Genomic DNA, 15,527 nt, shown 5'->3' with positions numbered 1-15,527 from the left:
GAAACTTCGGCCCGGCCTGCTCTTGGGTTGGGGGTAGGCTTATAGTTGTTATGCTATGCAAGGTGGACTCGGGTCCAATACGATGCCGTCTGAATTTTTTTTAAAAAGTTTAATTCTTTCCTTGTTGTTAACTTGTTTTTTTTGGTAAATTTACAAAGGTCTTTCTCTCCGTCCGTGTAACGGTCCGGGGTTCACCCACATTCGTTCCGAAAGGCACAGGAGCTGGCCCAGGGGGAATCGTCACTTGTGGGAATCGAACCCGCTTGTTGTTAACTTGTTGTTTGCCTTCCGAATTCGTTCCTCTATATTCATAATTTTTTAACTCTATATTCACAATTTTAGAACTGAATATTCACAATTTTATATCTTAACATACAAAATTACAGAACTCAATATTCACAATTACATAATTCTATATTTACAATTTTATAACCTAACTTCATATTCACAATTACGGAACTCTATATTCAATAGTATAACACAATTTTTAAATTTATATTTACAATTTTTAAACTATATATTCATAAAAAAATATATATAATTGACTGAGAAAACGGTGTCACTAAAGATATCGTTATTTCAAATGTGCGTTTTAAACGGAATCATCCTACAATGTGGAACACTTCCGTAGCATAATTTGCCAGGTAGCATACTGCTTGGCTGCTTGCTATTCGATGATTTGGAATTATTAGATCTGGATCGTGGTGCTGGCTTGTTCAAGATACGGCTGTTGATCCGCTGCTATCTATGTTCACGTCATGGCTGATGCCTGATGATATTATTCATTGCAATAATTTAAGGGCAGTAGAGTAGCTAGGCTTCATACAAAGTTTATAATTTTTTTTGGGAGAACAAAGTTTATAATTACTTTACAAAAAATATTAATGTAATCCCAAAAACATACTCCAAATTTTTATTTTTACTTGTGTTCAAATTTGATTGGAGGAAGAAAAGAATGAATGGATAGACATCATTGCCTCCTATTAAATTGAGCAATCAAAACATGACAAATCATAGAGAGTAAAAATTGGGAATACAGGTAGAATTACTCTTACTTTACTAATGCAAACTATATATAGTTTGAAGATTATGCTTCAAATGCTCACTTATATTTCAATTTCATGAGCAGGACACGAGAGTATTATATTATAATTATATTATTATTGAATCTCAGTAAACTCCAAATTCATCTTATTATATTTATTTATATTTGTAGAAATCTTTATTAATAAGATATCTTTTATGGAGTTTTTGACAGAAATGACCATCTTTTATGAACAAGTGACAAAAATAAACAATTTTTAAAACTTGACAAAAAAGAAAAGGAAAATTCATTTGAGACTCCTATATATATATGCCATAGACAAGTTTCACTTGCGTTTGTTTGTTTTTTTTTTTAAAGGCAGTTGCTTTATCTAAAAACATAATAAGTCTCAATCAAAGTTATATCCCTAATTTATGTCCATGTTTGTATTGCTAACCATTTTGTACATTGTGTTTTTAGAGTTGTACTATATAAATTTTTGGACAAAAATATCCTTACCGTTATAACTTCAGTTAACTTTTCCATTATCTTTACCATGCACATGCATCCACCATATCTTTTCTTATATTCTTTAATTATAATAATATTTGTATACATTATATATTGGATTAATATAATAAATATCTTTTTCATTTTGATTTTAATTAGTAAGAATTTATTAATTTTTTAAAAAATATAAATATTGGGCATATGTTTTTGCGCAACGCGCATAGAAAAGACTAGTAGAGATGATACATGGTATCCCAACACTGAAGCCATTTTCCTTTCTTAAATCTCTTATGCTACCACCAAAACTACTTCTGCGTACGAAGATCAAAACAATGTGAGAGTCAGAGATAATATAATGTTCTGCATGCAGGGTGCTTTAGGAGACGGTGGCAGTGAAGAAGCCGAAAGTGACTTTACAGAGAGTTATCTTTATTCTGGTCATGTACTGGTGCATTTATAGAGAGTTTATCTATTAGGCAAAGGTATAGAAAATGTCGTAGCGTAGACTATGTTAATGTAGATTGGAGAGGGTGTTCTTACTGAATAGGATAAAGAAATATGTGACGTGTTTAAGACACTACCTAAAAGTGATTTGTCGAGGACTGTGCTGTCCTGGCTAACATAGAACTGCTGCGAAGCATAGAACGAAGACCTCGCACGCGTGCCAACCGAGTCGGGCGGGCGGCAACGCACATGGGGTACCCTTTTTCCTTTCCTTCCATAATATTTCAAAGGCTCTAAAAGAGTTGGTATTTAAAAGGAGGGAAAAGTTCTCTATTGAAAGCAATGTGGGACAATAGGCTAAGAGTAACTACACCTATTTGAGTGCTATATTCAACAATCCCCCACACATTCAAACAGGTGTAGGAGTGAATGATGTCTGAGCGAAATGCAAGAGCTGACCTTAATGCCAATGTTTAAACTTGAACTGACACGTAGTGACTTGAGTAACTTACTTCTCAGGAGTAAACTATCTCTTGAACTCATTGAGAAGTGTGTAATTTTGAACTCAGGTGCAAACATCAACCCTTAATGTGCAGGTTCTTCGGAAGTCAAACTCTTTGACTTTTGATATCTACTATCTCTATGTAAATCGCTTATTTGTGAACATCTCATGTTCAGTTTCTCATGGGTATGTAAATCTTTTCATGACTGTGTTTAACCACGATTGTGGTATCCATCATGAATTTTTTATCTCACATATTTTAAACCCATCTCCCTTGACGTGTCAATGATTGACTTTCGATTTAAACCTTTTGTGAAATGATTTGCAATATTTCTCTCAGACTTCACATATTCTAATGTGAGTACTCCAATCAGAATTAACTGCCGTACAAATTCATGTCTGACTCTTATGTGTCTTTTCTTTCCATTATAGACATTATTTTTTGTCACACATATAACAATTTATGAATCATAGTGTATGGGCACTGATGGTGTGGTACACCCCCACAATGGCACGTTTTTCAGTAGGTTTCTTAGCCACTCGACTTCTTGCCCAACTAGATCAAGAGTTATGAATTCAGCCTCCATTGTTGATCTGGCTATACATGATTGCTTGGTGAATTTCACGATATTGTTGCTCTGTCCATAGTAAATACATAACCACTGGTAGAGCTGACGTCATCACGACCCATTTTGCATCGCAATATCCTTCTAGGCAATCGGAAATCCAGAATATTAAAGAAATTTGAGAAACACAAAACTCTGTGTGTTTGTGTTCAAGAAATTTGAGAAACTCAAGTGGGGTTTGTGTGTTTTTTTTTTTTTTTGACCAGAAATTCAAGTCTCAAATAAGTTTTTCCTTCTTTTGTCTAAGTGTTCATGAAAGATGGTCATTTTTGTCAAAAATCCTCTTTTACGGAGTAGTAGTATCAAGAAAATTATTGTGTGGAGCACACCACACAGCTGTGTGGATCACGGTAAAAAACGACATTGTTTTGATGTTAAAAAAATTATTATTTTGCGCGCGTGTTAGAATAATGAACATTTTGCGGTAAGATAGATGTATTGTATAAGTTAGATTAATGTACTTTATATATGTTAGAATAATAAAATTTCTAAGATAAAATAATGTATTTTATGAGTTAGAATAATATATAATGTACTTTATTTGTTAGAATAATGAAATTTCTAAAGTAAAATAATATATTTTATAAATTAGAATAATGTACTTTATGTGTTAGAATAATGTATTTTATGAGCTAGAAGCCTAGAATAATGTATTTTATGCGCTTTTGGGAATAATAATTCAATTATTATTGCATAGACCATGGTCCACACAACTGTGTAAAAAGTACATTTTTAATATATTAAAAGTACATTATTTTTGTACATCAAGTAGATTATTTTTGTACTGAAAATATATTATTTTATATATACTACCAAATAATGTACTTTTAGTATAATAAAAATATACTTTTTATTTTTGGTCCACACAACAAAATAATGTACTTTTAGTATAATAAAAATGTACTTTTTATTTTTGATCCACACAGTTGTATGGACCATAGTCCATGCAATAATTTGCCATAATGATCGGTAGTATCACCAATCCCCAGCCCAATAAGTAACAAACACGTTCTTCTAGGAAAGGCTATTGGGCTAGAGCTAAAAGCCTAAAACCACAATACATATCATTGATGTTGCATCGTCGGTCGTCGAATTAAGATTATGAAAATTCATCTCAACAAGCCAAGTACAAGTATAAGTACACCTAATTAACTATTCATCATCGCTTTCATCACTGTATTGAACTAAACTACCATTTGCAACGGAACCAGACTTGCCGTCATCACCTTCAGTCATTCCTGTTTTCATGTATCCCTGGGACCCCTGTGTGTGACAAGACTCTTTTGCATTACCATAAGACGTTGTCCTAGCCATCAAAGATGCTTCAGAATTTGCATCATCTACCTTAGCTTTCTTCGCTTGTGGCTTAACTTTTATCAACATTCCCAAGGGCTTCGCTGGAGGATTCTTCCTCCCACCACTTCTTTGTTCCTGTATGAATGGATTAGAACTAAGAACATTGGAACACAAGTCAATGCAAGATGAACTCTCCTCCTACTCTCTATTTCCATAACTAGAGCGAGATTATGGTGTCACAATTTGTTTTTTCTTTTACACAAGGGAGTAACAAGCATCTAAACCAACTGGGTTCTAAGCATGTAAAGCAATGGGTTAAACCCTTTATAAAGTGGTGTTTGGTTTATAGAATGAAAACACAGAATAGAAATAGGATTTCAGATTTTCAAAAAGGAAAATATAATTAAATGACAAAGGTATCCATGCCCAAAAGATTATATATACATGCAAATAATATGTGTGTGCCCCTTGACAGTTGACATTTTGCAAAATAGATAACCGAACCTTATTCCATGAACCAAACATTACATAAAGGTAAAGCCAAACATGTAATCTACCAGCATGAGATTTCACAATGCACCAGAGAGTTTTGTCATCCAGAGTCAGAGTTGAGTGTTGGATATGAATACATGTTCAAGTGTCAGATTGATGACGTTTTACATTGCTTGACTGAATTTGAACAAATCCTTCACTCAAACTGTGCTATGTTGTGTTGATGATGTGGGTAAAGCTAAGAATCTAAGTAACAAAGCCAGTGCTCGGAAAGACTAGGTAAGAAGGAAGGAAAGGTCCTAATCACTACTTGCCAGTTCTCATGGCAAACACCCCACTTTCAGACACGAAACCTTTAGTTCAGTATTAGCACGTTTTACTGTCAGAACCAGCTTGTATTGGTAACAGAGAGCTACTATTACCTCTAGATTAACACAGAAGAAAATTGTAAGTTGGCAAGCAATAGGACTTTTCTACTTGTAGATAAAGAAACAACAACTAACCTGAATTTTAGGAGATATTGGTATTTCCTTGAGCTCAAGTACAGTAGTAGACTGTGCAGCAACTGCAGCCTAAAAATGGGCCCAAACAACTAAAATCAACACTCTGGTGCATGACATTGTTGGTAAAAGGAAAACTCAGTAACTGTTCCAACTTACCTGAAAACTTCGCAGCTGCTTTGCTTCTTCATCAACCAGTTGTTGTTCATATTCTCGCCTCGACTAAAGGAACACCAATATGAATGAATATAGGCACATAATTCACAAGAATTTCATAAAAACATAATTTCTACATTTTCATGCCCAAATAGAACTCATAAAAATCTTTTCATAACCAATATTTAACTTCCTCTCTTTTCAATTATGACAAGTGAAACTTGGTCTTAAGATTTTCAAATTACTTCACACATAACAATGTACACATGCATCTCCGATAAAATCAATCAAAATTATAGCTGTAAGTAGATTACCTAGCAAATATGCAAGATGAGTATAAATAAATTCTGATAAAAAAAAATATCGCATGAAAGATGATATGGAATGAAAAAACTAAGAATGGTGAATGGAATACATGAGTGAGAAATGAATTAAAGTCGAAAATGTTAGTTGTGTTGCCAATAAGAGACTCTTTAGTTCATTAGGCAAATGTTACACTAGCTTAGTTATAAGTTAAAAAGTGTCTATTTAGTTTCAGTGACCTAAAATAATAAGATTTTAATTTCTCCCAACCCTAATTTATTTCTCTCCTTTCCTCTCTGTACTCTCCCTTCTTTTCCCCCATCAAAAGATAATCTGATAACCGCTAGGAATGGAAACACTGGATGCAACCAGGCTATGCATGTCAATGGGAAACATGAAAGGCCTCCCTCAGCATTGACCCCCTCTATACCAAACAAAAAAAAGGAAATGAAGGAAGTAGACCCTCTCTGCATTCCAATCCAACAATATAAAGTCGAGTCTACTTCTGCAATATTCTCCATTCTCACAATATAAATACATCTGGCAAGCTAATGGAATCTGATAAGAATAAGCAATTCATCAATGAAGACGTCAAAGAAGCTCTTGATTATTAGTTTTCAAGGCAGCAAGGGTCAGAAGTTGCACAAGTAAAACACACTGAATCAAACCCCTTACCAAATTGCAAAATCAAATCTTAAGCATACTTGTGTCAATTAAAAGGGAAAACCTTAACCATGTGGTCATAATGAAGCTCGAGACAGTCAAGTACAAGATAGTGGCTAATTAATTACTTTTCTGTAAGTTTTACCTCCTCAAGTTTATCTAAAAACTCAGTTTCATCCTCATCCAGTGCTTTGGGGGGTCCTGAAAGTAAATTTAAAGAATCTTCATAGTTGCCAGACATGGACAAAATATCAAAGACCACAAAAGCTCGATAAACAATTGGGAAAATAAATATTTAGTCACCCAGGCTCAACTGATCAAAGTGTTTTCATGTAAGTATAGATGCAAACCACATAAAGGTGAAAAAAATAAAAATAATAAAAATAAAAACTTACTGTGCTTGAAGCGTTCGTTGAATTCAGCATCTTTCTTGTCCTTGTTCTCCTTTAAAATCTGCAAATTGTAATTGAAAATAAGTCAAGCGAGTAGCTATGTGCTGCAAAACTTAGTCAGATTCGTCATGTTTCCAGATTGAATTAGGCCAGGCAGACATTGAATTGCCACTCCAACGCATAATAGTATTCTGCCCACAAAACATTTACAATAGTGATTTAAGATAAAGCATAACACAACATGACCTCGAACAGGGACCTATCTCTTTGGGCAGTTCCGTCTTCAACCCGAGCGCCACGGGATCTCCTAGCCTCTTCTAACTGCTCTTCAGATACAAAATTCATCAATCTCACCGGAGCCGCAGAATGACCTAACTCCTCCTCCCCGTCTCCCCCCGCCATATCTCTCTCAGCAACGATAATCCGCTTATAGTTATTGAAGTATAGACTGTACACCCAACCCTACCCACGCGGTATTCCGTAAACAGAGCAGCTCTTGGATACTGATGGACTATGATACTTCCAATTCGCAGAACAATACATTATATATTTAAATTTGCCGGTGCATGTCGATTTACAGGGGTTTGGTTGGAAGAAAAATGACAGGGCGTTCGTTGGAACGAATGAATTAGATAGGAAAGGAATGGAAAAGTGTCAAGATAGGCCATTGAATTTATTGTTCTGTGTAATTGGGTTATTGAACTTAAAAGGTGTGCAATTCAACCATCAAACAAGCAAAATTTGTGCAATTGGACCATTTTTACAAAAAATTTTAATTCAATTTGAGTTAAAAACATTTCAATATTGACTCCCAACTAGTATGGTAGAAGAAAATGTCACTCTTAATACATATATGTTAGTAATATAATTGGATTTTACCAGAAATTTTTTATAAAAGTGGTCCAATTGCACAAATTTTGCTTGTTTGATGGTTGAACTGCACACTTTTTAAGTTCAATTGCCCAATTGCACAAAAGCGATAAGTTCAGTGGCCTATTTAACACTTTTTCCGAAAGGAATTGCAATTTCGGGAAAAGAATAATGTGGGAATAAAGTGAGTGTTTAAATTCTAGTGTTTGTTGGAGGGAATACAATTATTAGGAATTTCAATTCTGATGTTTGGTATACATGGGAATTGAAATGGAATAAGTAGTATAAGTCTAAAATGTCCATTATTATCATTATTATTATTATTATTAAATGATTAAATGACAAGTACACGAAAAATATAACATATTAAATTTAAATATCACTCATATACCGTATCTTTTGAACTATACATATTGTAAAAAAATATTTGAGAGTTTTGAGAAAACATACTTTGATTAAGGTTAACCTATAATGATTATTGCTTGTTCAATAAGGGCTTTCTTGTTGATAGTTGTCGAAGATAATACACGGTATTAGCTAAAAGAGAATGTCATGCATCAATTTTAGGTTAAAAAAGGGATGAGTAATTTTGTCCTAGGAGTATCTTTTTTATTCCTAAAATCCATGGAATTAAAATCCCAAGGGAGGACATGGGATTCTAATTCCATAAAAATGAGGGAATTACAATTCCGCGGAATTGCAATTCCCTCCAACCAAACAAAGGAATTTAGTTGCCTTCGGAATTAGGTGGGAATTAAGTCGGAATTAGGTGGAATTAAGTGGGAATGTAATTTAAATTCCCTCCAACCAAACGCCCTATTAAGGAAGAAAGGAATTGTAATTAGGTGAGAAAATAATGAAATAGAAATTTAAATTATGGTAATTAAAAATATAATGATTAAGGATTGTTGGAAGGTAACACAGATCTTGTGGTTAACCAACATGGTTGGCGTGGTGGTTCAGCACTCTATCCCTTAAGCGCAAATCACTAAACCATTTGGCCAGTCCCCCTACCACTTAGTACCTTGGTCAAACCCAACAAAAAAAAACCTTATGGTCTAGTGACATTTGGTTTACATTTCTACATGAAAAGGGAAGGTCTTTAGTTTTTTCCTTTCCCCACTATCCGAGCTACAATTTCTATCCGGGGTCTAAGAATTCCAAATCTACAAATGGAAAGAATTGTAATTCGGTTAAATTTAAATTCTATTCAACCAAACACTGTAATTTGAATGATCAAATAATTGTGTTGTAATTGAATTGCAACTACATCCAATTAAACAATTGTGTTGTAATTGAATTGCAACTATATCCAATTAAACAACCCATTAAATTTCAATCGGATAACAATCTCAAAATAGTGAGCATTTTCCTAAATACCGACCGACCATTACAATTTTAAGATAATGTCCTTTTCTTTTTTGCAGTAAAACAATTTCATATAGTGCATTAAGTGCAAGTAAAATGTATTAAAAGTTGGACAAATAATGTACAATGTGCATCAATATTAAGTACACTTAACTTTATCATTAGTTGCACCAAACGTTATCATTAAGAGCACAAATGTGAAATACATTATCATTAGGTGCACTAATGTTAAAATTGCAAATTACTTACAGTATTAAGTGAAAAATTAGTTGCACTTTTAAGTAATTTTACTTGCACACTTACACCAGTTATTTGCACTTTTAATACGTGTTACTTGCATTAAAGTGCGATTTACTTACGAAAATGTCACATCGTCTTTTTTTTTTTTAAATACATTTGATCCGATAAATCTAGACATGTGGACGACTATAATTGATTCTCTGTTCTTTCATGGGCATTCGTTCTCACATCAGAGCGCCTATATTATATAATTCAATTACTCCCCTACGGTTGGGTGTCTCCCCGTGTGTTAAATCTGAGCATTGATATTGCTTAAAATGATTTACTAATTGAGTTTAAATATTGAGTACAAAGTCTTAACCTAAGAAATTAGTAATTAGTAATAATAATAATACGGAGTATTAATTAATCCAAATGACCAAATCCATAAATTCATAATCGATTACGACGAACAGACGACTGACGAACACCGCTCTGGCGCTCTTGCCGCGTCGCGCCTCCAATCGAACAGACGAACATCACTCCTGCCTCGCCTGCTCCAACTCCAAAAAAAAAAGATTAAAATATAGTATTAATATTTATGTTTAATATATACTATTATTACCAAATAAATCTCTTGCTATCTGCGGAAAAGGCACAAGTTTGGCAGGGCAATCAATCGTAACGGCGTCGTAGTCTGAACTAAATTAAAATGTGAGATGTACACGTTGGACGCTGCGTTCGTAATTCTAACCAATGGTGAGTAGCTTTACTGCCAGCTCAGCGCGAGAGTGTAAATCAGTTGCAGTTTTATTTATTTTTAATTAATTAATATATAAAAGCTCTTAATAATCTTACCAGAGAAAGGTTATTGCTCCGTACATGTCGTCGACCTGCACTATCCATCAGACAGAAGAAGCAAAGCATTGAGCGACAGAAGGGTGAGGGGCTGCCGGCAGAACCCAAACAAGTATCCCAGTTTCCGAAACCCGAGTATTCCGACGCTCACAGGATCCAATTGCGGTCCGGTCGATATCATCGATCTTTCTTTTATGCAAATTCTCCCCTGATTTCATGTTTTCACCCGCTTCGCCTTCAGGTATTGTGATTTCATATCTTCAATTCATGCCTCGTTAATTCTTGATTCCAATTTAATTGCCTTCTATTGATTCTTTCCGAAATGTTTCCCCTAAAATTTTATACCGGACGTGCATTCAAAAGCTGAATGCATAGGTGTTATCTTGAATTGATCTATGTTTACCGCCTTATTTCTTAGATAGATTGACGGGCCGCTGCTCCGGATAAGGTGACATCTCGCAAATTCGCAAGGAACTCTTCTCATTTCCCGGGTTTTATGATCTTCCGGGGGGTTTTTCGCTGTCATGTTTCTATTCTCTAATTTCTGCCACTCCTAATTCCTGCTCCCTGTCTTTTCATATACTTTTAGCATACATTTGACATTCCTGTAAAAGTATTCACCTTTTTTTCATCTTCGTCTTATGGGACTGGAGCTTGGTCACTTAAATTGAGCTTTTGGTTATCTTCACAAATCTTTTTTCTTTATTTGATTTGATGTTCTTGAGCTAAATTTTCAATTGTCAATGGCCAATCAACCTCACTCTTCCTTGGGGTACTCTGGCACTGTTCAACCCCCTCACCAAGGTACCCACTCACCTCTTCCGGATTCAGCACTCAGCTCTCCTCCTTTCCCTTCAACATCTGGTCCAAGATTTCCTCCTCCACCAATAGTACAACCTAACCAGGTTCCTTCTCCATCTATTAAGACCCCTAATCTACCTTCATCAGCCAATGGGATTAGAACTGGAAGCCCTGTTCCTCACCTGAGCACTCCACCTGGACCTCCCAGGTTCTCCCCACCAATTCAACCTGCTGCTGTGCCTTTTCGAACTTCTCCAGCCGTTCCTCAGCCTGTTGTGTTCTCTTCAGGTTCATCCCTACCCACTTCATCTCCTCCCCATTTTTCTAATGGGTCTCTTGAGGAGCTGCACCAGACTTCTGGTGATAGAGAAGAATGGACAAATTCTACAGAATCTCCAAATGTTGTGTTTTCAGCTTATAAGGTATATTTCATGAAATCTCCTGTTTAATTTAATGAAAATTATGTATTTCTCTAGGGAATTGATCATTCTGAAAAATTGCAGTTTAGTGAATGCTTAACTACTTTATATATAATATGGAGTAAAAAAAAAAATTTCCTAGTAAATGTGCTGGATATGAATCTTGTTACTTTATGTTTTCTTTCTTATATGATTATCTCTTCTTATTCAGGTATTCAAACAGAAGAAACTAGCAAATGTTCTGAGTTTAGGGTTTGGTGCATTAGTTTCCCCAGGCAGGGAGGTATCCCTAGGTCCTCAAATAATTCAGCGTGATCCCATTCGCTGTCATAATTGTGGGGCCTATGCCAACCTTTATTGCAATATTTTACCTGGTTCTGGCCAGTGGCAGTGTGTAATTTGTCGTCATCTGAATGCAAGTGAAGGCCGGTATGTGGCTTCTAGCAAGGAGGAGCTTCGCAATCTGCCAGAACTGTCATCACCGTTAGTTGATTATGTCCAAACTGGGAATAAAAGACCTGGTTTTTTCCCAGTCTCAGATACTAGAGTGTCCGCACCAATTATTCTTGTTATAGACGAGTGTTTAGATGAACCACACCTGCAGCATCTACAAAGCTCCTTGCACGCTTTTGTAGATTCACTACCCCCAACAACAAGACTTGGAATTATTGTGTATGGTCGCACAGTGTCAGTCTATGATTTCTCAGAAGAATCAATGGCATCTGCTGATGTACTTCCTGGTAACATATCACCATCTGAGGAATCTCTTAAAGCATTGATCTATGGAACAGGGATATACCTTTCACCCATGCATGCTTCGCTTCCTGTTGCACACTCAATATTCTCATCTCTGAGGCCATATAAACTTACTACTCCAGAGGCATCTAGAGATCGCTGTCTGGGTACTGCAGTGGAAGTTGCTCTAGCAATAATTCAAGGGCCTTCAGCTGAAATGTCAAGGGGGGTTGTTAAAAGACCTGGAGGAAACAGTAGGATAATTGTCTGTGCTGGGGGACCAAATACATGTGGGCCTGGTTCAGTTCCTTATTCATTTTCTCATCCAAACTATCCCCATATGGAGAAAACAGCATTGAAGTGGATGGAAAATCTAGGTCGTGAGGCACACAGGCATAGTACAGTCATTGACATATTATGTGCTGGTACATGTCCAGTTCGGGTACCTGTGCTGCAACCTCTTGCAAAAGCTTCTGGTGGTGTTCTGATTCTCCACGATGACTTTGGAGAGGCATTTGGTGTGAACTTACAGAGAGCATCTGGCAGAGCTGCAGGTTCCCATGGTTTGCTGGAGATCCGTTGTTCTGATGATATTTTTATAAGTCAAGTAATAGGTCCTGGTGAGGAGTCACATGTAGACAACCATGAAAGTTTTAAGAGTGACAATGCACTTTCCATTCAGATGCTTAGTGTTGAAGAGACACAGAGCTTGGCATTATGCATGGAAACCAAGAGAGATATCAAGAGTGATTTTGTGTATTTTCAGTTTGCATTTAACTTTTCAGATGTTTACCAATCCGATATCTCCAGAGTGATCAGTGCAAGATTGCCTACAGTGGATAGCATTTCAGCCTATCTTGCAAGTGTTCAAGATGAAGTGGCTGCTGTTCTTATTGCCAAGAGGACACTTTTACGTGCCAAGAATGCCAATGATGCTCTTGATATGCAAGGAACAGTAGACGAAAGAATTAAAGATATTGCCATCAAGTTTGGTTCTCAAATGCCCAAATCTAAGCTTTATCAGTTCCCCAAAGAGCTCTCCTTATTGCCAGAGCTCTTATTCCATCTTAGAAGAGGCCCACTTCTTGGAAGCATTCTTGGTCATGAAGATGAGAGGTCTGTGTTGCGGAACTTGTTTCTGAATGCATCATTTGATTTATCCCTCAGAATGATTGCCCCTCGTTGTCTGATGCATCGAGAAGGTGGTACTTTTGAGGAACTACCAGCTTATGATCTTGCTATGCAATCTGATGCAGCTGTTGTTCTCGATCATGGCACTGATGTCTTCATTTGGTTGGTATGCCACTTAAGTTACCTTCTTTTTGTTAAAGACGAAATTATTATTAAAAAGAAACTGACTACTTATTATGCTTGCATTTGAATGGCGTGTAAGCTATGATACTGCAAATCCTTTATTTATTTATTTTTATTGTTTTGCCTTTTAGCTAGTGAGAACTCCAACTTTGATTTTGCCTTTGCGGGACATAAAAAATATTGAGTTGTGGAAGAATGGTGAAAAACATGCCAAGTAGTTCCATTTTCATTTTGGCTTGTGTTATTCTTGGGAGAGAGCACATAGTTTTGGGAATGGAAGGAATGGAGAATAGTTTGCTTTTCAGAAAGGAGAAGTAAAAAAATTTTTGTGAACAAACCAGAATTCACAGCTGTTGTATGCTATCATGAAATTGCTGCCACATATTCATTTGATACTTTTCCGCTAGTTTTGTCCAATTTTGTTATCGTTGAAATTTTTTTACCAAGGCTACCAAAGTTAAGACTTTGCTTTTTAATATTTGGGTTTATGGTTGTGATTTCTCTTTGTGTACTACCTATTTACATTTTTTTTTGTTCAACTTGCTTCAATGCTTCCCTTAATCTTTGTTGTTGTTCAGGGTGCTGAACTAGATGCTCAAGATGGAAAGGGTGCTGCAGCGTTGGCAGCTTGTAGAACATTAGCTGAAGAGCTGACTGAAATGAGGTTCCCAGCACCACGCATCCTGGCGTTCAAGGTTAATTTTTTTTATCAGCCCATCTTGCTGCCTATAAATGAGTTTTCCTTAGTGGAATCCTGACTCTTTTTTCTTTTTTAATAAAAGGAGGGAAGTTCCCAGGCACGGTATTTTGTTTCTCGGCTGATAGCAGCACACAAAGATCCTCCTTATGAACAGGTAGTTAGGGACTTGAGATTCTGTTTTTCATGATGTTAGCTTTTATTTTCTCTGTATTTGATACTTCTTGAGTTGAAAAGGTACTCATCATGACTCAAATTTCAGAATCCAATAAATTGGTAAGGTCTAATTTCTAGTCCAATGAACCACTTCTCTGAAAATAGAAATGCACTTGCCTATATCTTCCTTCCTAAACCCCGGATGTTGCTAGAGGGTGGTCTGTTGAATCTGATCTATTTAATGAATGATTATACTCCTTCAGGTAAAGAAGTATTACGTGTACAAATGTGATTGTACACAACCTGTATTAGTGGTGAGAAGTACAATTGAGGCTATTGAGTACCCACTTTGTAGTTGACTTGAGAATACCAGGTCCAGGTGGTATGGAAAATTAGTTATATTGTTCATCTGAGAGATTCATTATTTATATATTAGGTTTTACTGAGGAATTAACAGGAGACATTTGCTCTCTTTTCATTTCTCTCTCACTTTAAAATGTTATTTTGAATCGGTATTATGATTTATGAAGGCTTAAGTATACACCATATTTGAGTGTAATATTTTATTGAAATTCTCAATTCTTAAAGCATGATTTTATAGCTTCCCTAAGTGAAGACATTGCTAAGTTGATGCATATGAATGTAGGAGGCAAGATTTCCACAGCTTCGAACACTGACAACAGAACAGAGAACAAAACTGAAAAGCAGCTTCCTTCACTTTGATGATCCTAGCTTCTGTGAATGGATGCGGAGTTTGAAAGTGTTGCCCCCTGAACCAAGCTAGGTGGGCTGTATAATCAAAATTCCTGGAAGAGTGGTGAAAATCTCAAAGAGGAATTAAGTTGGGCCATGCTTTTGTCTTAGTCGCCATCTCTCAAGAACTTTTCCCCCTCCTTGTCTGACTTTTTTGCATGCAAATTGCAGTGCTCACAGAGATTAAATTGCAGTCCCCGCTCCCTCAGAACTGTAGTTTTTTTTTTTTTTTTTGGTTTGGTTTTGTTGAGGNTTTTTTTTTTTTTTTTTGGTTTGGTTTTGTTGAGGTGATTGATACCTGATGTACCTTGTTGCATTGGTTTTGTATTTACACAATTAGCTTGTACACCATGGCAGATGAATAAGGTAGATTGTTCACTTGATTTTATGGTACTTCTACCGCGTGAGTAATTGGCTGTTCAAGCGTGG

General features: G+C 35.9%; 2 protein-coding genes across 4 annotated transcripts; one reads left to right on the top strand and one right to left on the bottom strand.

Annotated features, from left to right (window-relative positions):
• Positions 1 to 3,996: 3,996 nt before the first annotated feature.
• LOC116017342 (PSME3-interacting protein) lies at positions 3,997 to 7,512 on the bottom strand. Its single transcript, XM_031257904.1, has 6 exons — positions 7,155 to 7,512; positions 6,912 to 6,969; positions 6,662 to 6,717; positions 5,554 to 5,616; positions 5,398 to 5,466; positions 3,997 to 4,537 (listed from the first exon to the last, which is right to left on the bottom strand). The coding sequence occupies exons 1-6, from the start codon at positions 7,308 to 7,310 to the stop codon at positions 4,259 to 4,261; spliced, it is 681 nt and encodes a 226-aa protein (XP_031113764.1). The 5' UTR covers positions 7,311 to 7,512; the 3' UTR covers positions 3,997 to 4,258.
• Positions 7,513 to 10,226: 2,714 nt separating this feature from the next.
• On the top strand, positions 10,227 to 15,491 carry LOC116015658 (protein transport protein sec23-1). 3 transcript variants are annotated; one of them, XR_004097678.1, is made up of 7 exons: positions 10,227 to 10,464; positions 10,642 to 11,446; positions 11,655 to 13,475; positions 14,071 to 14,187; positions 14,275 to 14,346; positions 14,992 to 15,314; positions 15,350 to 15,491. XR_004097678.1 is itself a non-coding variant. In XM_031255797.1 (6 exons), the coding sequence occupies exons 2-6, from the start codon at positions 10,967 to 10,969 to the stop codon at positions 15,127 to 15,129; spliced, it is 2,628 nt and encodes an 875-aa protein (XP_031111657.1). In that variant the 5' UTR covers positions 10,227 to 10,464; positions 10,646 to 10,966; the 3' UTR covers positions 15,130 to 15,343. The 3 variants fall into 3 exon arrangements, 2 of the variants coding, with proteins under 2 accessions (XP_031111657.1, XP_031111656.1); XM_031255797.1 differs by lacking the exon at positions 15,350 to 15,491 and having other exon boundaries at positions 10,646 to 11,446; positions 14,992 to 15,343; XM_031255796.1 differs by lacking the exon at positions 15,350 to 15,491 and having other exon boundaries at positions 14,992 to 15,343.
• Positions 15,492 to 15,527: the final 36 nt, after the last annotated feature.

The sequence above is a fragment of the Ipomoea triloba genome, chromosome 4, assembly GCF_003576645.1.
Source record: "Ipomoea triloba cultivar NCNSP0323 chromosome 4, ASM357664v1".
Lineage (NCBI taxonomy): Eukaryota > Viridiplantae > Streptophyta > Magnoliopsida > Solanales > Convolvulaceae > Ipomoea > Ipomoea triloba.
The sequence above is the reverse complement of the archived record's forward strand: the minus strand, read 5'-3'. Positions and strand labels throughout refer to the sequence as shown.